The 27824-nt window shown below is 23.8% G+C and overlaps 1 protein-coding gene across 2 annotated transcripts in view; it reads left to right on the forward strand.

Moving 5' to 3' along the window:
- Positions 1-2125: 2125 nt before the first annotated feature.
- Positions 2126-27824, forward strand: part of LOC129618566 (lachesin) — a 156518-nt gene continuing 130819 nt past the window's right edge. The window contains exons 1-2 of one of the 2 annotated variants that reach the window (XM_055533385.1): positions 2126-2248; positions 10738-11630. In XM_055533385.1, the coding sequence (XP_055389360.1) occupies positions 11306-11630 (325 nt within the window). In that variant the 5' untranslated portion in view covers positions 2126-2248; positions 10738-11305. Of the gene's footprint in view, positions 2261-10737; positions 11631-27824 lie in introns of both variants that reach the window. The other variant, XM_055533384.1, reaches the window with a different exon arrangement.

A 27824-nucleotide genomic window follows, 5' to 3' on the forward strand; every position in this document is an offset into this window, starting at 1 on the left:
ACATACCATCATATAAGCAAAAATTAATCATGTTAAGTGCAATAATTTATGTTTTAAAATCATATAAATTTTGGATAATAGTAAATCAATCTGTAAAATTTTATATTTCAAAAAAAATTTAATTTAAGTACATACGCATTAAAATCAAATTCTCTTTTAATTTATAAGAAATAAACCTAAAAATAATTCTCCACTTCTGCATCTATGTAACAGTAGACAGATTTGAAAAAATATTGCAAAAAAATATTATTAAACAGCAATAAAATTTGTTATCAATTACTGTTTAACTTGCATTTTATGATGAATTAAAAGTAAAACATGTAATCAAATTATTTTTAATATTTCACGAAAATTCTTCAAAAATTATGTATGTATATAAGCAGAAGGAAGAAAACTTTAAAAAAATTATATACGAATGTATTTGTTACGATTTTTATTTTGCAGAAATCTGCAACAAAATTCAAATTCTTGCTGCATGGACATATTACGTACTTCTTATATTAAAGTAAAATTAAAAAGCTTTCTCTCGTATAACAATCATATTTTATACCAACACAACTATGTTGAAGTTGTGTACAGGATTAATTTTAAAAAGCAAAATGAATACAAAGAATGAAAACTATATTTTTAGTTTTAAATTTAAAAATATTTCGAAAAAAATTTATCAAAAATGATAACAATAAATATAACAACAAAAGCAACGCAAAAGAAAAAATGGTAATAAATAAATAAAAATGAAAATTTTCTTATTTTCTTTATCATATTTTTCTTTGACCGGCTTTTTTACGATTGTATTTGTGATAATAACAATATATACATACAATAATATTTTTGTTGTTTTCTAGTTATATAAAGGGATTCCCGTTATATTTTATATTTTTTTATGTCCTTCTTTATTTTATTTCAATATCGTGTTGAATGTTAGAAGTTTATTTTGTTGCTATCTACATTTTGGTTTTATACGTTTCCTTGTTGTTATTTTAATTTTTTCATTTTTTTTTGTTTTTTGAATTTCTTTTAAAAGAAAAACCACATTTTTTTATTTGAAAAGCTCCAGTCTATCTAAGGATTCTGTTGAAAACGGTCGTGAATCCTGTATTGAGTGCATAGTAAATTATTTTTGTTATAAAATTTTTAAAGAAGAAAAAAAGGAAGAAGAATATTTTCATATCAATAAATATAATTACAATATTTTTAAATTTTGCGTGAAAATAAAAAATTATTAATATTCTTATTTTGATTAAAAAAGAAATCTTAATTTTTAAATGCGGGAAATAACTATAATTTTTAGAATTACCTTATGAATTTTAAATAACCAAATAAATATGATAATATTAAAATTAACAAATTAACAATTGTCCATTGCAATTTGGTTTTATTATTTAATTTTATAATTATAAAATGTTTATGAATAAAATTGTGCTTAAATATTGTAATATCGTTGAAGTAGAATTTGTATATATAATATTAAAAAAATACCGTTATCTAAATTAACTTTATCATTTTGCTTAATATCCTTAAATATTTAATAATAATACAATTTCCTTAATAGGAATTAGATCTTAAAAACAATATAAATATAAAAGAAAATCTTAAAAATTAAATTAAAGAAAAAAGGACTATAAATAATAAATGACTTAAGTAAGAAAAATCTAAAAATAATCAAAGATAAAAAAAATTAAAAATTATTTTTTTTTGTAAATAATTAAATTCAAAGTACACTCAAGCAAAGAATCAAAGTAAAATAAATAATGTAAATTTTAAATCAAATAGTAGAAAATGCAATTGCATATAATATTATAAAAAAAAAACAAATAATAATTAATAGAAAACAAATAAAATATCCTTTTTCAATTATTAAAAAGGATATATTGAATATTAAATTTTAATTTTAAAGTAAATTTAAATAATAAATTTTCTGTACATTTGTTTTTAAATTTAATTATAAATATTTAAATATATAGAAATTTTTTATTCAATTTAATTATTATTCTTAACACTTGAATTGAAAATTTTTGTCTTTTCCGATTTAATTAATAAAAACGAAGATAAATGTAAAATTTGTATTCAAATTGTGAAAAAATTTATTAAAAATTTAAAAAGATTTATATAATATAAAATAATATTTCTAAATTGTTTTAAGATATAAAAAAATTATCTGATTTTTAATTTAATAACATTACTTTAGTGAAAGTATTTAACGGAAAGATTATAATACATTTAAAATAAAATTATTACTATAATTAAGGTAAATTATTATGTAAGTTGTTAAGATTTTTATGTCCTAATTACATTATGTATACTATGTATATAGAAAGAAAAGGTCATCAAATGAGAAAAATTAAAAACTTGTACCAATTTTTAAATTTGTTCCGACCAAGTCTTTGAAAGTGAATGAACAATCTTAGAAAACTTATTCATATCGTTAGATATGCATAATTTTCAAGTCTTTAGATCTTTGTAAATTTTATTCACATTTTACATTCTACTGTATAAATTAAATATCGTAAAATAAAAGTAATTTTTAAAGTTCAAATAAGTTTAGTTTAAATTCACATATCAGGGCTTTTAACCTTAATTGCATTTTTAATTTTACTCGAATAAATTTTATTAACATTTTGCTTTGACTTGTAATATAATTAAATTAGATTTCATTTTTGGCATTCAGATGCTCATCATGAATATTACATGACATCATCAACTTATATAGCATATAGAGTCTTTGTGAGACAGCCAACTTTTATAGTTAAATTTTTGCAATATTAAAACTTACATATATGAAATTCACTTTGTCATCTAAAATAAGTTAAAGAACTCTTAATTAATAATTAAAAAATAATTTATATTGCAACTTACACTGCAATCTTTTTCACAATCTGTATTTTGAGTGATAGTAAATCTTAAAAGACTTACTTATATTTTCCTATGAAGAAAACTGAAGCAATTATTCAGAAATTTTTGCAAACAATTTTTTTGAAGAACAACTACATAATCATGATGTTGATATTAACGTTAACTACTTACCAATTTATAATAAAAAAATAAGATTTACTCTTAAGTTAGCATACAATTTATTGGTGCAAAAAATTATGTATACCAAGTCACAGAAAATGTCTAAATAGGCCCTTAATTAAAATTTCAAAGCTAGTGATATTATGTAGACTATTAAATTTTAAAACGTGCAGACACTTCTACTTTTATTTTGAAATTTAAATGTATATAATCATTTTAGTTCTTTATTAAAATAAGTTAAAAGAAATTATCAAAATGATTAAAGTCTGAATTGAGCGTCTTTAATAAGACTACATGTAATATTTCTTTTATATTAATAATATTTTCAAGGTGCATGGATAATTTTTAAAAAATTTTGATAGCGTAAATAAGATGGATGTCACGAACATGATGCTAAATCCTTGCAACTTTAATTGAAATTACGCACTTTAAAAATTTCACTTAAAATATATAGTAAAATAAAAAATGAATTATTTTTTAAGTATATTATTGAATGTGTTGCTATTGCAGCCTGTTGTAAATTAAAAGGGAATTTAAAAGTACAAGTATTTGTTGAATGAAGTCCAAGGGTACAATTAATAATCAAAGACGAAACTAAAACAATTTCATTTAATAATTTATTATGAGTTCCATTTTAAATGTAAAGGTTTAGAGCTTTGAAGGTCCAAATGTAATTTAACACAACATTCAATTAAAGTGGTTGGTTTTTGTTCAATGTACATACATATCATGTAAATTGAATATCTTTAATTATTGATTTACAAACTGAAAAAGGTGTTGTAGGTTATGGTAAATTAATCTTGAAAGATTCATTATAATCAGGTCTTCTGAGACATTACGAATTATAATAGAAGATTTGTTAAAAAATTTGAGTGTGATTTTTATACAAGCACTTTTTAATTCTAAAAAAAAAAATGTTCTAAACCAATATTATAATGAAATTTTGAACTCAAACGGTAGGACAAAATCCTACTCTTATTTCGGAAAAAAAAATAACATGGCAAAAAGAAACTTCTCACTTTGAAGTTTTAAGAAATTAAAAATTCAAATAAATTTGTTTTCTCACACCTGCATTGTATATAATATGAGTGGAAGAGTGATTTAAAGACAGAAAGTTTCGTTTTTCCTTTCTAGGTGTAGGTATGAGTTATAACATTGAGATATGTAAGTAGTATGTGTATATTCTGTATCTGTATAATGTTTGCATTAATTTTTATTGCATTAGTTTTAATGAATAAATTTAAATTAATTAAATTAAGATGTTTTAAATTATTTCCCTTTCCATTCCATACAAGAATGTACATACTATATATTTTAATAGGAAGTGTTCTTTGAAATATATACATATATAATGTGTTATAATAGGAATTTTAATGAGAAATGTTGCTTTTATTTTATAACACTTTCATACATGGTTGGAACATACGTTCATATAATGTAGCAATAATTGTAACTTACCGGGAAGTACAAGAAAACTTGAAAAATATCCCTGATCAGATCATATTGCGTAAATATTTCTCGAAAATTCGTTTTACTAAGAGGCCATTAAAATATAGTCGGCTCATATTAGTAAGCTATTTTCCCTGTTTGTGATTCAAGTGATTGTATTTGTCTTTACATTAATTAATTAATTAATTAAATTAAGAATTTATCTTAATTTTTTGCTAAAATTTATTTACTGAGAATATAAGTGCCAATAGGGAATAAATTTGGAACCACATATTTAATATAGAAAAAATTTAAGAAATTAAATTAAATTTTAATTAAATTTCGTAATATTTATATCAAGGTTTTTAAAAATATGTGCGTAGGGAATTAGTTCACCAGAGAACTGGCATGGATTTTAAAAGTGTGTTAAATATTTTACAAAATATTTTTTGATGAAATTTTAAATAAACTGATTTTTGGTTTATATTTGGTTTATTGCGGTAAAATAACTTGAAAACTACATAATTTGCAAGAGTATAATTAAAATTTTTCTATTATATTAATAAAATTTTAAAATATTGTAAATGTATTGCTCGAAAATATAATGTTAATCAATTAAAAAGATTTTATTAAGAAAATTAAGGTCTAAAACCCTCTTGCACTTTAGTTTTATGTATTTATTTACTACACTTGCGCAAAACGTATAAAACGTATTGGTTATGTTCTCTAATATTTAAATAATTCTCCATTTCTGTTGATTAAAAGTTCTTATGATCAAGTGATCAAAATTATCATATCATCAATTCACCATCTTTAGGTCCCATGGTAAATTAAATACTTTATGATATTATCATGAAGACCTCAAGACATTTAGTCTACTCCAATGAAATACGTAGTGGCTTATTGATTAATATGGTATTTATCTTTAAAGTGCATATTCTAAATCTTTTATATATGAAATATTTGAAATGTGTTTAGCACTTTAATTAATTTTTTTTTTTGGAGTCAAAACGAGGCACTTGTTTTATAATAATGTTTTCCCTGAATATTATATAGCGTCTCGAATTCTGTTAATCTAATTTTTTTTTCCCCGATACTCATTTTCAAAAGTTCTGTTTGCACAAGTCCAGAGAAAAACTCATGAAATTTCGACTTGTTAGGAGGTTTTTATATTCCAACCTTTGTTTCCTATTAATTTTAAAAAAACGGAACAACCATTACTTCATGTTCAAGAAACTATATTATTCTTTAGGACTGGTTAAACATTAAATTGAAAATTAAATTTAAATTTTAAAATAACTTAAAGAATTCTATTTCTTGATCAAGGATTCAGATATAATTTTATGACATTTTCGATTGCAATTTGCAACAACTTACATGTATATAAATTGTTAAAATAAATATAATAAAGAGATATTATTTACATACATTTGTATTTATAAATCAATAATTTCCTCAAAATATAATTTTAATTTAAAATAATTAATTCCTTTCGTAATATGAATCTATAATCTATAATAAACCATAATAATATTAAAATTAGTTGAACCGAATGAATAATAATTATTGTTAGACATGAACTTTAATTTAAAAAAATTTTACAATTTTACCTTTATTATAAAAACTTTATGAGAAATTTTTAGAAATGCCAAAAAAATCTAAAAAAATTTTTTTTAATTTTGTATTTTTGAATAAAATCCAAACTTTTTGTTTAATGACAAATTTTGAAAAATCGATTAAAAGTTTAAATTCCAATCGTTTTTAATAGAAAGGATTTTTCTTATTAAAATAAGTTCGATTTTTTTGCTATTAAATTGTGAAATTTTTCTTGAAAATTTAAATGACAATAACAAAATTCAACAACAATTCAATTTTTCTCAACTTTTTATATTTCAATTATTTATAAAAGAAAATAAAGAATTTGCAAATGATAACGAATGAACGCTGAAAATAAAAAAAAAAAAACAAAAATACAACAACATAAGAATCTAACAAAGTTTTTTTTTTCAAACTTTTATACACACTTTTTGATTTAATTAAATTTTTGAATTAGTATTCAAAGTACGTTCGTATTTAAAATTAAAATGAACCACTGACTGACTGGTTATTTGTGATAAACTGATAAATATTCAAAAATTAGTGGTAAAAAATGACTTGACATTATTTTAATAGTTTCTCGTCATAATTTCATTTAGAAAATAAAATTTCAAATCATTGATAATTAAAATAATTCTGTTTAACAGAATTTCTATTTAGTCTTTTTATGAAAATACAAGTGGTACAAATCTAAATTTTGATAATCTTACGCCTGACCGGAATCCAGTGCGATTTCAACTTTTATGTGTTATATTTTAAGGTGCAAACTCGTTGACGCAAAGGATCTTCTTGTTTAAATTATGATTTCAGATTGAATTGAGTTCATAATTTGGATTGAAGCTCGGACCTGAATCTGGATTATAAAAAACACTTAAGCTCATTTGCTAAGAAGAGTTATAATTCTTGTAAATACGGTGTCATCTTGAAAATTTTAAGTCCCAATTCATTTACGGGAAGACTGTAATATGTTAAATGGAAATTTATATCTTTTCGTTATTATTGCCATTCAAACTGAATAGGTAAGCACAAAATTTACACGTGTTTTACATTTAGGAATCCTCGTTTGACTGCTAGTTGAAAGCCAGTACTCATTGAATGTGCACTCGTAGAAGAAAATTGTGCACATTTTGAATTTACAAAAACAGGGAATAATTATATATTTTTCATTCTTGTATGTAATAAAATAAATTTGAGGTCTCGACTTTTGAAGTGGTGAAGCGAACTTAAAAAAATTTTTAAAAATGGAGACAGGCCAAGTCCGACATGATTTCCATTGAAACGTTGCTTTTTTGGCTTCTCATGATCTTACTAATATAAATTTAATAATCAGGCACGGGCTCATTTATTTGTAATCTCACTTCCGCTTTAATATTTTTCGTGCAGGATAAATTAAGAATCTGCTGACCAGACAATATCACAAACCATTTAATATTTTGCATTCATATTGAAAAATAGTTTTAATTTTCAGCATTTTATCAAAAAGTACAATGCAAAAAAAAAAATATTTTATCCTTTCAATTAATTAAAGTCTTGTTTGTTCCTCATTTCTTATTTTAATTAGAACATCAATTCTTCAATATTAATTTTTTTTTCTTACAGTTTTTCAATATTCCTTAAAAGTTTAACGTCTTCCTTACAACAAAACAAAAAAACAAAAATATAAGAAACGAATTCCTTCTTTCACTCTTTTATTGTCATATTAATTTAAAATTATTTTATAAAATGGTCGTAATTGAAGTTTTTTTTCCTTTTTTTTCTCTTTTCTTGTTCGTTTTATTTTTCGCACTGATTTCATACAATATAAGTACCCGATTTTTAACAAGTCATCAATGTGCATTCAACCATTACCCAGAAAATGAATAAAAACGAAAAATCATATTGTAAAAGTCTTAGAGCCTTCAGACCAAGAAAATTTTATTAAAAAGCCATTATTGAAAAGAAATCCGATCAACTAACATACAGAATAATGATTTTGATAATAATAATTTGAGAAAATGAATAAAACGATCAAAAAATCAGAAATACCACAAAGAAAAAAAAAAAATTAAAATTATCATAAAGCCTGGCAACAGACCGCATCAAACCATTAACTAAAGAAAAAAGCACAAGAGAACAGCACAAAAAATAGTGGAAAAAAAAATTAATTTTCAAAATGACTTTATTTTTTTTTTTGTTTTTAATTTTCATTTGGTTTTTCTCTTCTTCTCATCTATCTCTTTTTTATTCTCAAAATAATATATTTTTCGTCTTCGCTTTTTTTTTTTTATTTAAAACATTGCTTTTCTTAAATAAACTTCCTAGAAACTTTATCGTCCTTCAAAAAGGATTTAAATAAGTATTTATTGACTTTGCTTTTTTTTCATGCTGGGTTTTAAAACACACACTCTATATAGCATAGAGTAGAAAAGACTGAAAAGATATGCTTGTGTACATATTGAAAGTAAAGCTACTATGTATAAGCAATTATGGCAAAAAAAAACAAAAACCAAAAAACAAACTGTAAAAGATTATGTGCTTAAAAAGTCAGTTTTGATAATTAACGCTTCAACTGTTTCCCAAAAAAAAAGCAACAAATTAAAAAAAGAGAATAAACAAACAAAAAAATTAAGTTAAAAATAAAAACAAGCAAAAGCAAAAAAATAAATAAAATTGGTAAAAGTTCGGATTTTCTCCCTCTCTTTCTTTCTTAAATTTCTTATTGCAAGGTTAAAAATTTTTTACTCTTGTGTGGTATATGGGTATTTTCTACCATTTTTTGACAGTTTTTTTTTTTTAGAGTGCCATTTTATGTGTTCTGCATAAGAAGGTGAAAGAGCGAGTAGAAAATTTGTAAAAAAAAGTAAATAATGCATGCTCTTGCTGTGTATTGCAGTTATTGAAATTTGAAATGTAAGCAAATTTCCTTACAATTTTAATAGAATATTATAAAGCGGGCCTAATAAAATAAGCAGGAAAATGGTAGATTTACAACTAAATGTACGAGTAGTAGTTCTGGAGGCAAAAATAGCAATCGTCAACTATCTTCGACACGTCAGTGGAAGAAGAATTTTTATCAATAAAAGTCTAATAGTTTCTTTTTAGTTTTCCGGCAACTCCATGTATATGTGCTGTTAGTTACAATCGTACATTAATATATGTCACAGTATAGGATTTGTTTTTCCTGATTTTATTGAAAGTAGGCTATAATTTTGGCTGTGTTAGGTATAACGGTGCAATATAACAGTTTATAATAAGTTTCGTAGCACTTTCACTCCTAGATTTAAAAAAAACTGAATTGTTTTCTTTACTTATCGACTTATTTCAAAGAGGCAATTCGATCACAGAAGCTAGTTAAAGTCGAATCTATTATTGTGGTAAGGGGTTTTGAAAATTTTGTTTTGGTACATAATTTCATACATTTTATATGAAAACTCCTTAAATTTTCGTGCGATAACCAGCGTTAAATTCAAATTTCCAATTGCAAACGCATGGTGATTGGACTAAAAACTTACCGCGTTCTGCGTTCTTTGAGGTAAAGCACTTGTAATAATTATCATACTTAATAAAAATTTAATTTGTTTTCATCCTAATCCACTCTATACGTATAACATACGTAGTATATAAATATCTGAACTTGGAACGAGTTTTCGTTAAATGTTCAGTGTACTAAACGTTCAGTATACTGAACGATCAGTATTCTTTTGATATAGTACCGTGAAATACGAATACTGAACGTTTAAACACCGTTGTTATAGTTCGGTCCAACTGATGAAAATTTCTTAATAAATTTTTTGAAACAAAATATGAGGTGTGAAAATAATGTAAAATGTGATAAAATTTTATAGAGAATTGCCAAGAAAGCGATAAATGCATTATAGAACCATATACAGTCTGAAAGAAAAAATAAGAAAAAATAAAAAATTATAGAAAGTTGAATGAAAAAAGAATTTTAGAAAATCAGCTTATGTATATGAATTTAATATTGGCACCTTTAAAGGTGAAGAGAATGTGAATATAGTTTCCTTTTTGTCGTTTTTATTCTTTCTTTCTTTGATTTTTTAATTTAAATGCACCTCAGTTTACGTGATAGAGTATAGAGATTTTTTTTTTTTATTAATTTATTTTAAAATTTTGAACTTTTTTCATAGTGAAAATTTTATTTTATATAAGAAATTAAAATGCATAGAATGTAACTTTTTAAGTTCTAAGTAGCTTTTGCGGATGATGGAATTTCTTTTTTTTACTTTCACATGGAAATGTTTGTTAATTATTTTCTCATTTTTCTTTAAAATTAAATTCTGAAAGAAAAAAGACGGTAATATCAAAAATATTGAAAGTTTTGACCATTATATGGTTGGAGTTGAATAATTTTTAAATACACAATTAAAATTCAAAATTAAGAATTTGGAATTTTATGAAAATTATAATTTGAATTTTAAGTTTTTTCTTTTTAAAATGCCAGATTTTTTACCATAATTTTGAATGCAATAAAAAATTTGAATAAAAACCGAGTTTTATATAATAATTTTTCATTCAAAAGTTTCATTTTATTCGATAATTGTGGATTAAATGATAGCAAATTTGTGTTCCTGTCATAGGTTGAAACTGCTTTTGTCATAGCTTGAAAATATGAACCATTTCTGATATTAATAAATTTTTAAATGGTGTTATTATATTTGTATTCTCAATATTCAGCCGGATTTTTTTTTAAATTCTTTTCAGTTTTCTACTGAATTCTAAGGAAAAAATTGTTCGGATTGACTCCCATTTAATGATGAACCGTCACTGTGAAAAATATAAATTTTATCAGAAAAATTAAGAAAATATTATGAACCATGAGTATAAGAATTTGCCATAAAACCACTTACCTTTGGATGTCTATTTAAAACTGCTTTTCAAATTCATCGAATTTGTTGTGTAACATCGCAAACTATTAATTTTTAAACATAGAAACGCTGATAATATGAGCAATCTATTTTAAAAAGTAACTTTCTAATACAAAATTTTTAAAAATACACTTTAAATTTTTTTATAATACTATTTTATAGTCAACTTAAATACAAACATTGTCAACTTAAATAACCATTAAAAATTTCAAAATAACAAAGCAAACTCTATAAAATTTTATTAAAATTTTTGACATAAAAAATTTTTTTCTTCAAAAATAATAAAAAACGAAAAAAAAATTTAAAACTGAAAATTTGGAAAAAAATAATTTTATAAAAAATAAAATAAAATTTTTCACATTCAATCCTTAAGAAATGCAAAACTTTAAAAAACTTTTAAGTTGATGGGATCTTGGAATTTAATTGGAATTCTCCTCCTGTTAACAATAACAGCCGGAGTATCAACTCCTAATCATCATCAAAATAATGGTAATTCATTATTATCACATCAAAAACAGCATCAGCAACATTCACATAGCAACTCAAATCGTCAACATAGCAATTTAAATAGTTTTGGTAATAATGGAAATGGTGAAATTGGTACAAATGGTTTTTCAATTGGAAATGATAATGGAAGTGGTACAAAATCATTTACACCAAATAAACAAGATCCTTTAGCAGATAGCAATAGTAGTGGTGCAGATAAAAGTGGATCAACAGCCTTAAATGGTAAGTTGAAAATAATTTTTATGTATATTAATAAAAAAATTTTTAATTTTTGTTTTAGCACCAGTTTCCGTTGATTTGTGTTTTCACTACGTATAACGCAATTTTGTCCACATTATCCAAACATGTTATCATCCTTATCATGCGTACTTTGTCCAAGAGGATCATTCCTAGTAGATATGGAATCGGTTTCTCGTAAAGACGATTAAAAACAAATTTCGTTTTATTTTTGCCCCAAAAAGTGCGATTTTTTAAATTCTGAAACAGCCTTAATGCATATTTCTTGAACAAATGCTTCGCGTTGGTCACCGAAGCCATTACAAAATTACGGAAATTTTCTTAAATCATCCTGTTAAATTAGAGAACAGTTATCAGAAGCCATTTATCATTTATTGAAATAGCAATAAAATGTCAAAACAACGGCAAATATTTTAATCCGAATGTTGACGTTTTGTGTCAAATGAGTGTTAATTCATTCCCAGTGTTTTCGTGCAAAAATGCATTTTATTTCCCGCAGGAATTTGTCTTCAGTAATGAGTTTCATTTCTTAACTTAATTATACACTTGAACTATTAAAATTAAAATTGACCAAACCCCACATCCTCAATCCAATAAAAATCAAGTTTTTATTTATCCGCGTTCCTCGTACTCTTCTTGTTGTAAAATATTCGCTTGAAGGCGACAAGATATTCGATTATCTCTATAATTAATAACTTAATTGGCTATTCCTCTTTCTCATACAACTCGAAATACATAAACATAGAGATAAACTATATACAATTATAATGGTATATATGCTATGCAGTAAAAATTAATAGGGCTGAATAAATAAACATCAATTATATTGTGTAATTAAGTAGAATTTTTTAAAAAATTGCAAGGGTTTTACTATTAAAAATAAAAAATGACAAAATATACAGGTTTATATTTAAAATGATGAATCGTAATATACAATATAACAATAAATCAAATTTTATATTAATTTTCAGCTGTTTATAAGCATAACTTTTAATTCAATATTACAATTGTTTTATTTTTATGCTTATTTTTTATTTATTTCATATAATATGCGTTCTTTCCTATAAAAATCCAAAATAAACATTTTTTGTTTTCATTTTCTTTCCTCTAGGTATATGACTTAATTTTTTCCCGTAATGAGTTTATACAAAATATTATTAATAGTTATATACATACACATTATAGAGTGGAAAATATACATACACGTATATGGTTATACGCATATGTATGTAATGCAAAATGTATTTAAAAATGTTCAATTTATCTTTAATTTCACCAAAACGATTAATTTGTACTGTATACACAATTTAAATTTCAATTTATAGCCATTAGTAATTACTCCCTGCTACTCTCAACCCATTCCACTCAATCCCACTTTTATTATTCCTTTTTTCGATATTTTATTTTTTCAACCATTTTTTGGTTCACGTTTGTTCGCCTTTTTTTTTTGTTTTTGATTGGCCTTTTAAAATATTAATGTACACATGTGAATATTTATAAATTTCCAATTCAACTGATATCCTTTGGTTCAATGGATGACTTCTATCGCCGTATGTTTTTTTTATATTCTTCTTTTGCTGGTTTTGTTTTTTTTTGTTTCTCTGACATACCAAAGTACCACAAATACTATGTATTTCATACATCAAATACATAAGTATTGTATGAATGCATTTTTTACACGAGATTATTATAGACCATGATTTCACTGTGATGTTGAATGAAAACACTATAATAACTGATCAATACAAAAACACAAAAAAAAAAAAGAGGAAATAACAAGTAAACAAAATATAAACAGGATAAAATTGGTCAAACATTTACACATGAATACATCAATGAGTTGTAGACAGAAAATATAAAAATAAAATAACAATAAAAAGAAAAAATAATAATAACATAAAATTGATATTTGCAGTAATGGAGAGGATGAAATAAAGTGAGAGAAAAATATTGTTGGTTTTATATTTCTGCCTCAATCAAAAATTTCAAAAAAATTTTAAAACTAAATGAGAAAAATTGATCTTAAAATTAATTGTATAACAATTGAGTGTCAAATATTTTAATCACGAGAACAGTGAAAATGCTTGTACGTATAACAATTATAATGAGGAAGTTTTCAGTCTCGTTTAAGAAATGAAGTTTTAGATATCATTATCCTCTGAACACTATTTTACTCTCCTTTTTACAAAAGGGCTGCATGCCGATATTACTCTCTTTCTTACTTTGCAGGCGCCTAATTTATTTACAACTATTCTTTTCAATGCAAAATTTTTATTTGAATTGCAGTCTATAATCGACTGCCACAAGTTCAAGTTGTTAATTCTCCTAGGTCAGGCTCTTCATTATATTAATTCTTTATTAATTTTTTTATAGATTATTTATAGTCACAAATATAATTGAAATCTTTTAAATTTTTGACTAAAAATTGACAAATTTTTGCATTGAATTTGTAAAAGCAGAATAATTTTAGTAGCATTATTAATATTAGAAAAATATAATTAAACAATGACTTCGGTATAAAGCAATGTATAGAACATTTCGTCGGAAATTTCTTCATGCCTCTGTAGCTCAGTTGGTAGAGCGTCCGCCTAGAAAGCGGTAGGTCAGTGGTTCGAGTCCAGTTCGAGGAGAAAAATTTTTTAATTAATTTTTCTGCCTTTAACTCGTTCCTTTGATTACGTCATGCATCTGTTCTGCAGTTGCATGAAGAAATTTCCATTAAGTTAAATGACTTCGGATTTCATTTCAAAACTGAATTTTATTAAGGAAATATTCCAAATTTTTATCAAAAATAAATTCATTCAGATTTTTAACTAGAAACTCCCAAAAAAATAATTAAATAAAGTAAATATTAATAATTATATGGTGAGAATGAAACAGATTCTTCTTTTAGTAAAAATATTGAAAACAATTCATTTGTACATTTTCATTAAAAATAGAGCAATAGAAATTCTGAAAAATAAACCATTGGTCGAATAAAACAAAAATAAAAAACAGGCAAACCGTACACAGAATTGAAAAATAAATAGCCAAGAGATATCATAACGGTAAAATGTAAACCGTTGTAAAAAATTTTTTGTGTAAATAAAAAAATAAATTGGAATAAATAAAATGATATGAAATGGAAATTTAACAGATTTCCAAGAATTTTCCTTTAGTTTTCGAATGATAATCCTGTTTATTATTTTTTTTTCAATATTAATATTGTTAATTAGAGCATCTCACATTATTTTATTATTTTTGAGAAATAATAAAAATAATTTTATTATTTTTCGTGAGAAAAAAATATATTCCAAAAATTTCATTATCAAATGATTCTGATTAAAATTCAATATTAAATATTTAAGTAAATTTAACTTTGTGTATATATATATATATAATTAAGGATTTTCAGTCAATTAGATTTTTGCAATTAAATATAATTGTAAAACAATTAAAGAGAGCATAATTGAATGTAAACATTTGGTTTTTAAAATAAATCATAAAATGTCGGTTAATTGATGTACATATGTCGGTTATATGAGCGAATGAACTTTCAATAATTTTCAATCTTACATCAGCAGTACATAATATGCTTTTAAGCTATTTCGAAGGCACAAACAAATTTGTCAAATTGAATTTCTTATTTAACTGGCATTGTTTTGAACCATTATAAAATTTAATCTCTTTTAGGTGTTCTCTAAATTTAATTTCTCTCATACTTAAAAAATTGTGTTCTAAAAAAGAGAAAGAGAACATGTTATTTTGTTTGGATTGGGGCAATAATAAATGAATTTATTCTCTTACTTTCTGCAATGCTAATTTAAACATTATAAATAAACAATTTCGAATATAAGTATTTAAGAAAAAAAATTATGTAAAATATCTCATTTTACGGTAACCAAAAATTAGACTCAAAATTACACCGACCACTGCTTAACAACATTACATAAGCAAGTGAACTAATTGTTAGCAAATGTCTGCAAATCAGTAGCTCTGTGCCATAACCTGATGATAATTCTGTTGTGTGACATTAGTAATTCTGACGTAGAATTGATTAGATTGTTAAAATGGTGTTAGAAACTAAATATTTGATGACAATTAATTAAAGAATATTCTCTGTTGACAATTTCAGAACAAAATTTTTTTTAAAAATGTATACGAGTACTTGTATAAAAACCATAATCCGGTTTAAAGAATTAAAAGTATATTAGTCTAAATACAAGACTTATATTCGACTTACACCACATATGTGCTAAAGCAAAATATTAGCAGTAGCAGCAGCAGCAGAAATCTAAAATTTCTTAACTATATTGAAATTTAATGGAACCACAGTTGGTAGCTCTAAGGGTTTTTTGATTACAGCAATATTAAAATAAAAAAAAAACTTAAAAAACTTAATCCCTTAAAACAGTAAAGAAAAAAAAAAACTAGTGAATCTCAACCCTAAAATCTGTGATAATGTCAAGTTGATGGTAAAACTGATTATATCCATTAACAGATTGCCTTTTAGGCATAAAAAAACAAAATGAAAAAAAAAAGAAATTAACATTTTTATTCCAATGTCCTTCTGCTCTATGTCCCGTTTTATTTTAATTTTTTTTTTCCTCTTCCTTTTATATTTTCCATTTTTACTATTATTCCTTTAGCGATATAAATCTGTTAATCATTGTTTTGTGTTGTTGTACTCGGTTGCAAGTTGTATAGTTTTGCAAAAACTTGTAAATTGCATTTTAATATCAACGTCAGTTCAGACCGGTCAATTCTATTCTTCCATTTATTTATAAAGGCCTAGGTTATATACGTAAAAGTGGCGCTATTCAAAAATAAAAATAAAATTCGCCATTGTTTACTATTTTTATAATACTCTGATGGAAAATGGCGATTTTAAGCTTTTCAAGTTTTCATTTTTCTGAGAAAAAAAAAAATTTAAAAAAAAAAGAAGAGAGGAAAGCAAAAAATGTCAGAAAAATTTTGAAAACTTAAAAAAAATTTTAAAAACTTTTATAACGAAAAATAATGTGAAAATGTTTTTTATTTTTTTTTTATATATATTGTAATTTAGAATTGCCGGTAGTTTTACAATTTTTTAGGTAGTTTTAGTTGCCACTTTTTTTCTATGTTTTCTTTTTGATTTCTCGCAGTATATTCAACCTTACGCCTGAAAGTATGCAAAAAAATTGTAAAATATATTGTGGAAAGAGTTTTTTTTTCTGTTTTAATCCTTTTGTAGTTTTGTTTGCTATTTTTTTTTTGTTTAAGGGAAGGGTTATTAAAGGATTTTTCTTGCATTTATTTTTTATTTTGCCCTAAAACTTTTGTCACATTTATTAATTCATATTGTAAAGGACTTAGTTGCGATGTTTAGAGGCTAAATATGTATTTAATATTTTTTTTTGTTTTTTTGTTTGCAAACAACAGTGTTAATTTGGAATTTAATTTTTGTTATAATTTTTTTATTTGTGTTTGTTTATTTTCTGTAATTTGTATAGTTCAATATTGTTTTGTTTTCTTTTTTTTAAATTTTATTAAAGTGATTCTAGGCGAGCTCAATTACATGAAACCGCAATGAAAAATAATAAAATGTAGTGTTATTTTTCTGTGAGGTTTTGTATGAGGTTTGTTTTATTTATAATATTTTGAAAAAATATTTTGGGAAAAATTTAATTTTATTTTTTTATTAAGAAATTAATTGATCAATAAATTTTTCGAGCAATATTTTAAAGTATTGCTTTATAATTTGAACTAAATAAGCATGAGACTTTTTTCAATCGTTCGGCTTAAGTTATTGTTATATTATTGTCCTATATATGTGCAAAGAGTGAAGAAGAAACTATTACAGAAATATAATTTTTATTATTGAGTATTTAATGAATATTTTATATTGTATGTAGATAAAATTTTTGAATGCGCGAGGTACATTCAATTAATTTATTCTTGTAATATCTATATATTAAGTCTACTACAAATGTCTATCTGTATATGTCTACTACAAATCACTTCTCACAATATACACTATTCTCCTGAGATCAAAATTTTTTTTTTCAACTATTGCAAATTCAAACATCCTTTATTTTTAAAACACATATTTTCACGCCTCATTAGAAAGAAAGTTTTCACATTATTTTTTCTTAAAAAGTAGAAAATTTTTGTAAATTTTAATTTCAATTGAATTAAATTATTACTTTCACATTATTTTCAGTCATTTTTATTAACAAATATTCAAAATAAAAAATTTATTATGTAAAAATTATAAGTTATTTTAAAATGGATGTTAGAAGAATTTATTCGAAGGAAGAAAAAATTTACATAGGGGCGGCCACTTGAATTGAGAGTATAATTTTCAAATTATTAAAAAAGGAATAATGTAATTATAGAACTAATTTAATTAATTCTTTCGTTGAAATGCAACATACTTATCTGCTTTGTATTTAAAACTCACCATATCAACAATTTTTAAACTCACCATATCGGAAACTTTAAATTTATAAATTATGGTTAAAAAAATCACAAAACTTATTTAATTTTGTTTTTTTGGATTAGTCCCAATTTGCAGAATATTCTTTAGTCCTCTCTGTAATTTGCATATATCAAATAAACATGCTTGTTTCCGTGTGTTTACAAATAAATTTTTTTTAAAATATTATCGATATTGTATTCTATTTTCTCAAAAATAAATCATTAATTTAAATAAAATTCTTTGAATTTAGAATAGATATATTAAAATAGAACAAAAAATATATTGTAGACTTTATTTTTATAGATTTTTAAATAACTCGCAGACTAAATTTAATAAAGACTTAATTAAAAGAAAACAAACTCTGTGCAGTGTGTTGAAACCAGTTCAAGGAAAAAAAAAAAATTTTAGTAATCAAGAAATTATTGAATTTAAATAATTTTCAAAGACCTTCACATAATAATTTATGTTTTCTCCCAAAATCCCAACATGGTTTTAAGTACTTTATACACCTTTAATATATTATATGAATCTTCTTCTTGAACCTTAAATTCTTTTGTTCACATAGCACGTATACATCAAATAAGAAGAAAACTTTTTGTTTTTTTTTTTGTTTTAAGTATTCAGTAAAAATTATTTTAATCTTTTTTTTTTGGTTTTTTATTTTATTTAATATTCAACACATAGTCAAGGATATTTATAAGACAAAAACTAAAATTATCCCAACATAAAATAAAATAAGAGTTTTGAGGTCTTTTGTATATTATTTATAAAAATTAAGAATAAAGAAAGAAAATCATGTAAAATATTTGAATTGGAAGGGAACATTAACTGTCCGACTCGGTTTATTTCCATTATTATTCTTATAGATAGTAAAAATCGTAGCGAGAAATTTTATTTCTAAATTCAAAATAAAAATTAAATATTAGAAATTCTATAATATTGTCAAAAATGTTCTTTTAACACAAAAATTTTAAATTATGAAAATTTTATCAATTAATCTGTAGTCCTATAACTGATCCACATAGAGACTGAACGTACATTCGTTACAATATCGGTACCATTTTGCATTCATAGCTGTTCATAGAAAATTATAACAATTTTTTCCGAAAAATGTTAATTTTTTTTTTTCCTAAATTGCCTTTTTTAAGTTCTGTCACCATAAATCTAATTTCCACTACAGTAAATTTTAGCAACTTACAAAATTTTCATTAGAGAGCAAGACCTTGCCTTTACAGTTTTTAATATTTTCAATGTGAAATAAGCATGTACAATATTCATCTATTTACTATTCAATAGAAAAAGCCCTAAAAAATTAAAGATTTATTTTGAGTACTTCAACTTTAACCAAAGAAAAATAAAGAAACCCTATATTCATGTACCTACATTCAGTAGTGTAAGTATAAACAAATAAATATATGGGGTCTTAACTATTAAAATTACATAATTTCTTATAAACCACTTGAAATACATAATATTGTCTTGTATCTTTCAATGATCACTATATGATAATGATAATTCTTATGCCATTTGAATGAAGAAAATACCAAGTACAATCATTCACTAAAACATTATTCCTTTGAACTACTGTTGGAATATAAAATAATAAAATTAGAATAAATTCCCAAATTTTATTAAACAATCAACTTTAAGATTTTCCAAAAATGTAAAGGCAAACATCATAATTTCTTAATCAAATAAAAACTTTTCTAATAACTTACATCTAATGTGTGTAAATTGCTAAAGTCACTATACAACAGACCAACCAAATCTAGATTGTGTTAGATTTAGGCCATACTGACTTATTTACCCTTATATTTTTGACTTTGTATTGATTTTTTGTCAAAGACCTTAGTTGCAAAGATCCTAATAAAAAGTTCAATTGATTTTTCATAGAATCAATAGAATATGAATGGAATTGTTCATCTGTTTGCCTTATGAAGACTAAAACATGAAGATAATGCAAAATATTAGATAACACTTAATAACCAAAGCCAGAAAGAATTTTATCGTGAATTATAAACGAACTCATCAATTTAGGTATGCCATTGTAACAATTTTCCTGAATAATCTTTCTTTTATTTTCATTCATTTATAACATTATTATGATATTTAATATATTAGACAAGATACATAGAATACGTTTAGAATACATTATTGAATACAAACCATTCCAAAAATAACAACACCAAATTCCTTATACATTGTCTTCAAAATTTAAAATATTCTTAAAGAGAAGATTTAAATGAAAATTCATATTTTATCTTCGAATATCCTTTCTTCTTGTATACGTTCTTATGGTACAAAAAAAAAAAGGAAAAGGCATTGTGTAGCTGACAATGTGTCATTCGAAATATACCAAAAAACAAAAACAATACAAAAAATAATACAAAGGTAATATAAAATAACTGTAAATTTAGGTTGACCAAAATTGATCATGTTTACGGTCAGCTAGACTAACAAAGCACGTGACTAGAATTTCGGTACATCATATAGTTTTGGGGCAAGGACATAAAATAAACACAAAGTTTTTCTTTTTTTTTTTTATCCTTACATGGTCGTTTATAATTTTGTGTTTGTTTTTTGTATTGTTATTTTTTTTTAGTTTTAGTTTTGTGATATGTTAACATATTTTATACTATTCATTTTCTCAAAAGGACATCATAATTTCGGAATATACAAAATTATAATACTTGTATACAATTGCAAGGAAAATTCTGAAAATATTTGGCAAATTTTTCTCTAATAAATTCAAGTGAATACTTAAACTTTAATTTCAAATTAAATTAAAGAGCTTTAATAATTAAATTATCAAAATTATTCTGAACAAGCTATTAAAACGTTTCATTTATTTTTGCAAAAGGATTATGCGAAACCGTTGCATAAACCACACCACCACAAGTTCAAATTCGTTATACTTTTTCAAACATTAACAGTGGCGGTCAATTCCCTGATAATTCCACTATCACGTCTCACTGTCATATCATACTATAATTGTATAATTAATTTTTATATAGAAAATATAAAATATTATCAAAATTTAGGTTTTTGGTTGAATGATTTTCATACCCGTAGGAGCGTATGTTCAAAGGGTATATACTAAATTTGCCTTACCGTTTGTAACACTAAGAAATAATGGTCTGGATATAGACTCGTATATGTTTTTAATCAGCATCGGGTTCTGAGTCGATTTAGCTTTGTCTGTCGGTTCGCATGTTCGTCCGTTCGTCCCAACTATAACTCAAAAACCACAAAATTTTCACCAGACCACCAAATTTTCACAAATGATTTATTACAATAAATGTCAGAGTCCTTTTTAAATTGGATATGCCACAAAACTTCAAAATTTATTTGACTATATCTAAGAAACTATAGAAGCTATAGTATTGAATATTATTAGGGCCATTTGCCATTATTTGATAAAACTTCATATTTTCTCTCGTTTAGCATTTAATTTTAATTTTTAGTTTTGCTAAGTTTTTAAAAAAGAACCGAATTGTTTTCATTGATACTAACTTTAAGAATTGTAATCTAGCTGTTATTATCTTTGTTAAAAGACTTTCTAAATAGTTATAAATTTATCTTTTGGTTGGTTGTATTTTTTAAAGTGAGTAACTTAAGATTTTACATTGCTATGCTTTTTCTTGGTTTTTCCACAAAATGTTCCACAAAATCTTTAAATTTAATAATGAACTTATTAAAATTTCAGTTCGATTTTCAAGTTCAATATTTTCCTCAGCGTTAATAAATATTAATTTTTTTTTATTTATTTTAAGTACATACATTTACATATTATATACAGTACAACCACTCACCATAAGATAACCGCTTAAGGGCGAAAGAAAAATGGTCCCCATAAGGACTTAAAATTATTTTTTACTGTTGAACTTATTTGTCTAATTTTTAACAATTCTTATATGGTCTTTCAAAATCTCAGAAATTGAACTCAATTATTCATCCTTTGAATATTCTCTTTATTGAATGACAAACAATGTCTATGTTTAAACAACTTAATATTTTCTGTTTTTATACAAAATAATTGATGTATTATAATATAAAAATTTCAATAATGATAATTTTGTCTAGCCCAAAATAATTATATTATTATGATATCCTCTCATCAGCATCATCATTCATACAAAAATTATATTATCTCTTAATATTTTTGAAATAAAACCTATAAATTTTAACTACAAGAGAGAGAGAAATTCTGTGTGTGTATTTCTATAAATTAGAAATTCTAAAATTTCAGATACATAATATAATTGTTCATGTACATAGGAATAAATTATATTCACAAAGATTCGATATTTTTGGGTATTTAAAATAATAACATCATAAATATCTGTGATATACATACAAATTATATATAGTTTAATTATAAAATATTTTTTTGTATCAAAAATTCTAATTGTACTTTTTGTAGATTTTTGATGAAAGGTTTTTTTTTTCTATTTTTGTTTTAATGTTTATTGCCCGAAGGATCAAGTATTTGTTTTGTATTCAAAGGAACTTGTATATATAGAATACCTATACATATAACATAGAAGAATTCATAAAAAAAAGAATAATTTTTTATTCATTAAATGTATGTATATGTATGTAGGTATACATGAAAATTTGTAGAACTATATGTACATAATAATATAGGTATATATATATACGTATATACAAGATTTAAGATAGCCTTTAGTTATTTCTTTTAAATTCTTAGATAATTCTGTATAGTTTCTAATTATAATATGTATATAAAGTAAGGGATAATTTATGTATTAATATTGAAGTGTGAGTATAACTAGGATTATGTGTTATTTAATATTATATTATTTGGTTTTTTGTTATAACGAAGAAAAGATTTAGAAACTTTGTTATAATTTCAAAATTTCATAAAAATAATGTGAAATAAATATAATCGCATCAAACTGCCTGATATTGCAAAGAACGATATCTTGTTTTGCAACTTGATCATAATAAGCTCAAAACTTATTAATCTAAGCTTTACTATTTGAAATTATTCATAATTTTTCATCGTCTTGTCACCTTATTTTTGAAAATAAATGTAAATTTGCATTTAATAATTGGTTTTTTCTGTTCAAAACCATCTTGATCTCAATATTATTTGAATTTTAATGAATTTAATTGTTGCCGGAAACGGAAATCTAATATTCCAATTTTGAAAATTTCTTAAAGATTTTGTATAGTTTGGTGCAGGACAAATAAAACAATATTCTTTAGCTTTTCACCAATGTTCTTACAATGATTTAATTTCAAATCTTCATCAGTGATTAAGTTATTGAACAAATTCTAATTTTATATTAACATAATTTACTAACTAAATGGGTCTAATCATTAAATTTAATAAAATTTTTAAAATCGTCAACTATTTTGTATTTTAATAAATAACATGTAAGTAAATAAAATAAATTAATGCAAATTGTAAATGGAACAAAATTAGACTCTTACAAAACTTAAACTAATGCAAATTTCTCTAAAAATATCGATTATATTCGGAAATTTAAAAAAATTATTTATTAAAAAATGAGTACAATAACCCTCATCATTATACCCGTACGAACGTACATATGTTCGAAGGGTATACTAAATTTGCCTTACCGTTTGTAACGCTGAGAAATAACGGTCTTAGATATATACTCAAGTGTATGTTTTTGATCAGCTTCGAATTCTGAGTTGATTTAACTTTGTCTGTCCGTGTGTCCGTCAGTCCGTCCGTCCCAGCGATAACTCAAAAACTAATTGAGATAACTTCACCACATTTTCACAAATGATTTATTGTAGTATGTGCCAGAACCTTATTTAAATTGAACATGATCGGGGTACTGGTTCGGGTAGCTGCCATACAACTTCAAAATTTATTTGACTATATCTCAAGAACTATATATTTTTAACTTTTAATTTTGAGCACAAAATTACCCATGGGTATGATGAAAATTACCCATGGCCATTTGTGTGAAAAGGAAGGGTTTTGTAAAGCGCTTATATTTTCGTTTTGTTTAAAATTATTCACCTTGTATAAAGACCAAAATAGATTAAAATATTAAACTATCATAATCAACCTTAATAGGCCGAAAATGTTTTTCAGGAATGCAAGTATTGTTAAAACCCTTTAAGTGCGCACAATTACACCACCTTCCTTTATCGGAATTACTAAAAATATTTATTAATTATTTTGTTTAGAATAAGGCTTGTCTTAAACAATAATTTGAGTTAGAACTCAATAATAATTTTATTGAAATTAAAAAATTATATTTTCAATAGCCTTGTTATATTAAGAAAATATTTTTATTCACTTAATTGATTTTTTTCCAAATTAAACTTGTACCAAAAAAAAAAATTCTTACGAATCAAAATAACCTTATTACTTAAGAGACTTTATAAAAATGTTGTAATTTGTAATAATAATCATAGCAAAACTAAACTATGAAATAAATGATGTCTGGTTCCATAAATATGCAAAATGCATAACTTTAGCCTATACAATTCAAAAACATATTCAATATAAATCAAAAACATTTTGAGAAAAAACAATATATGAAGAACAAAAATTATCCTTTTTTCTGTCTGTTTTTTTTTTTCAATAAATTCTTAAAATAGTAATCTATCCATGTAATATACAATATATATACATAAACATTGTATAATTTTATAAAATTATATACAATATTATGTTATGTGAAATATTCATTTACAGTTCAGTAAACAGGATACCAATTTATATTTTCTTTGAATTATTTTATTATAATGATTATTATTTTTTCATATACTATCAAAATTTATACATACACACTTATATTACTCATTGCTCACATATTATTGTGTTATATCCAATATCCAAACATTATATATAATATGTATGCGAGTACAGTGGGTTTTATTCGTATACCCTTTTACATTTTAGTATATCCTTAAAGTGTAAAATTATTATAAAATTTTTTTATTTTATTTTGAAAATATTATCCTTAAATTTTCATTTTCTTTTTTTGTTTCTGTTGTTGTTTTTGTTGAATTTTATTATTTTGTAATAATATTAATAAAAATTTTCAGGGTCGATAACAAAATTTTTTGAAAAATTTATTTTTATGAGATTCGGGTTTTCAGAATATTTAGGCTTTACTGTTTCTTTTTTGCTACTATTTTCTTCTAGTTCATAGAAAATAAAAAATAGTAAAAAATAAAAAATGAGAAGATTATCTTGTCATCTTTTATAACACTGTGTAGATATATAAAAATAAATAATATGTTTTTGAAAATTAAGTTAATTTACACTTCAAAAAAGAGAAAAAAAAAACAAAATGAGAAAAAATATCAACAGATTTTGAAAAAATAAGAAGATAAATATCTGTTATATTTTAATATAGATTTAAATTATTTCGAAATGAAGTCTGAAAATAAATTTCCAGTAGAATGACTCTTAGTTGGTATAGGGTTAAGTAATAGGTTCAGAAAATATTATAAATTAAATTTTTGTGAATTTTAGTAGTTTCTGGAATTTTTTAATTATGTGGAGCCTAAAAGTTCAACTTGTAATAATCTATGAAAAAATTGCTTTCATAACAGTTTTCCATTGGAGCGAATAATAATTTATGTAACATTAGTTGCCTCTGTAAACAAAAGAGATCCTATTTAAAATGATCAATGAAACTAATATTAAAAATAAATTTAATTCTAAATAGTACCTCAAGTAGTTTACATTATAGCTGTATTGTAGCTTACATAATTTTGAATTTTGTAATAGTTTGCATAAATTCGAATTGTATATATTATTCAATTTAATATTTTTCTCTCTTTTAAATTTTATATTGTATATCTCCTTCTCTTTTCAATAACTGTATTCAAAATTTATATTTGAATGATGTATACTCTTGGCTCCGCAGACAGTGGGGAAGAAAGCTATTCTTAGAGAAAGCAAGTCGTCCGGACTTGACACTGGTGCTTGTGATGCTGGACATTGTCTGCTAGAGGTTGGACGGGTTGGAGGATGAGCTGTTTGGTTTGTACTTGAAAGAGGTTAAAGACGGCGGAGCATCTGCTTTGCGAGTGTAAGGATGTGACGCGGCTCAAGTGCTTCAGACGGGGCTTTGCGACCTGTCCGGAATACTCCGGGGGAACGAAATACGAGATTTATCAGGGGCCTAGAAATAATACTCATATAAGTGGGTCGCGAATCATAAAATATCCTAGGAGTCAAGATGTGATGGGGCACGGAGATACTTTTCAATTTTATATTGTAGATCTCTCTCCTTTTAATAACTGTATTCAGAATTCTGTGTTGTATATTGTGTTGTAAATATTTTGGAAACCAAAAAAAAAAGAGCGTGAGAGTTATTAACACAACTTTTATTATCATAGGAAATTTTACTCAAATTTTCATAAACCTAATATGTAATTCAAAAAACCACAATGTTTTCTCTAATAAAGGAATTAAAATTAAATATTTAAAATAATTATTTCTCACTCTTGATATTTTATATTCGCCTCCAACAATAAATAAAACTATCAAATTTTTCGTTAATTTATTAATATATCCACATATTTTTATGAGTGCTATAAACACTTGTGATACACATAGAATTCAATAATGCGTTTATAAATATTTTTTTTTTGTTATACACATATTATACAAGATACAAGTGTGTCATATAACATTTTTATTAAATTTATATTAAAAATTAATAAAATATTTATAAAGTGGTTTATTTTAAACAAAGTTAAAAGTTTATATTTTATAAAGAGACCGAATAATATTGCTAAAAAAAAAATCTTTATCATCAACTTTTACCAAAATGATATTTTTTATTAAACCAACATACTTTTGTGTCCTCCCATACTATGTGATTTAATGAATTTTCGATGAGAATTTTTTTTTAATTTTAACTGTTTTTTTGTTTTTATTCTGTAAATATTGTAAATAACATACGCGGATAATAAAAGAAAATTCTCGTAATTAAAAGAAATTTTAAATTAAAAGCAAATTTTTTTTATAAATTAAATTTTAATTAAAATTATTATTTTATAATTTAAAAGATTTTTTTTTTGTTATAAATTGAAATTTTTACAAATTTTAATATATTGGTTTTTTACAGAGTAAGCTGGAATTTAAGTATGCACAGGTTTATGTTTGTGTATACTTATATACGCTCAATACTCACTCAAATCTCATTTAAAGTTAAAAACTAAAAAATCGAGACACACTGATAATGAAAAGATTATTTACCAAAGTGTATTTTAAGGAAAATAGGTAAAATTAAATTACACAGGCCTCATAAATTTGTCGTGATCTATCAAATATTTCTTTGGAATTAACTATACTAACATTGTTCTCTTCTCACGATTAGTACTAGTTGTCTATAGTAAGTCTCTTTATTATTCATTTGAATTTTGCATTTGAGCTCCTCAACAAACAATTTAACATGTACGTCATAAATTCTCTCATACTCGTATTAAATATTTTTTTTTGTAATTTGCACTTCCCTATAATAAAGCAAATTTATTTTTTTGCTCAAATACTCGTATTTTGATTATTGCATAGAAAATATTAGAAAATATTTTCAGTTTTTTTTTTTATTTCTATTTAAACATAAATCCCTTTTTCAATAAAAATCATTTAATTATTATTATTTGATATATTTTTTTTTTAAGCTCGCAAAAATTAAAATGAAAATTTCTCAATACAAATTTTTTAATTTTTTATTTTAAATTTCCTAATTATTATTTAAATATTATTA

The sequence above is a fragment of the Condylostylus longicornis genome, unplaced genomic scaffold, assembly GCF_029603195.1.
Source record: "Condylostylus longicornis isolate FDR11 unplaced genomic scaffold, ASM2960319v2 ptg000009l, whole genome shotgun sequence".
Lineage (NCBI taxonomy): Eukaryota > Metazoa > Arthropoda > Insecta > Diptera > Dolichopodidae > Condylostylus > Condylostylus longicornis.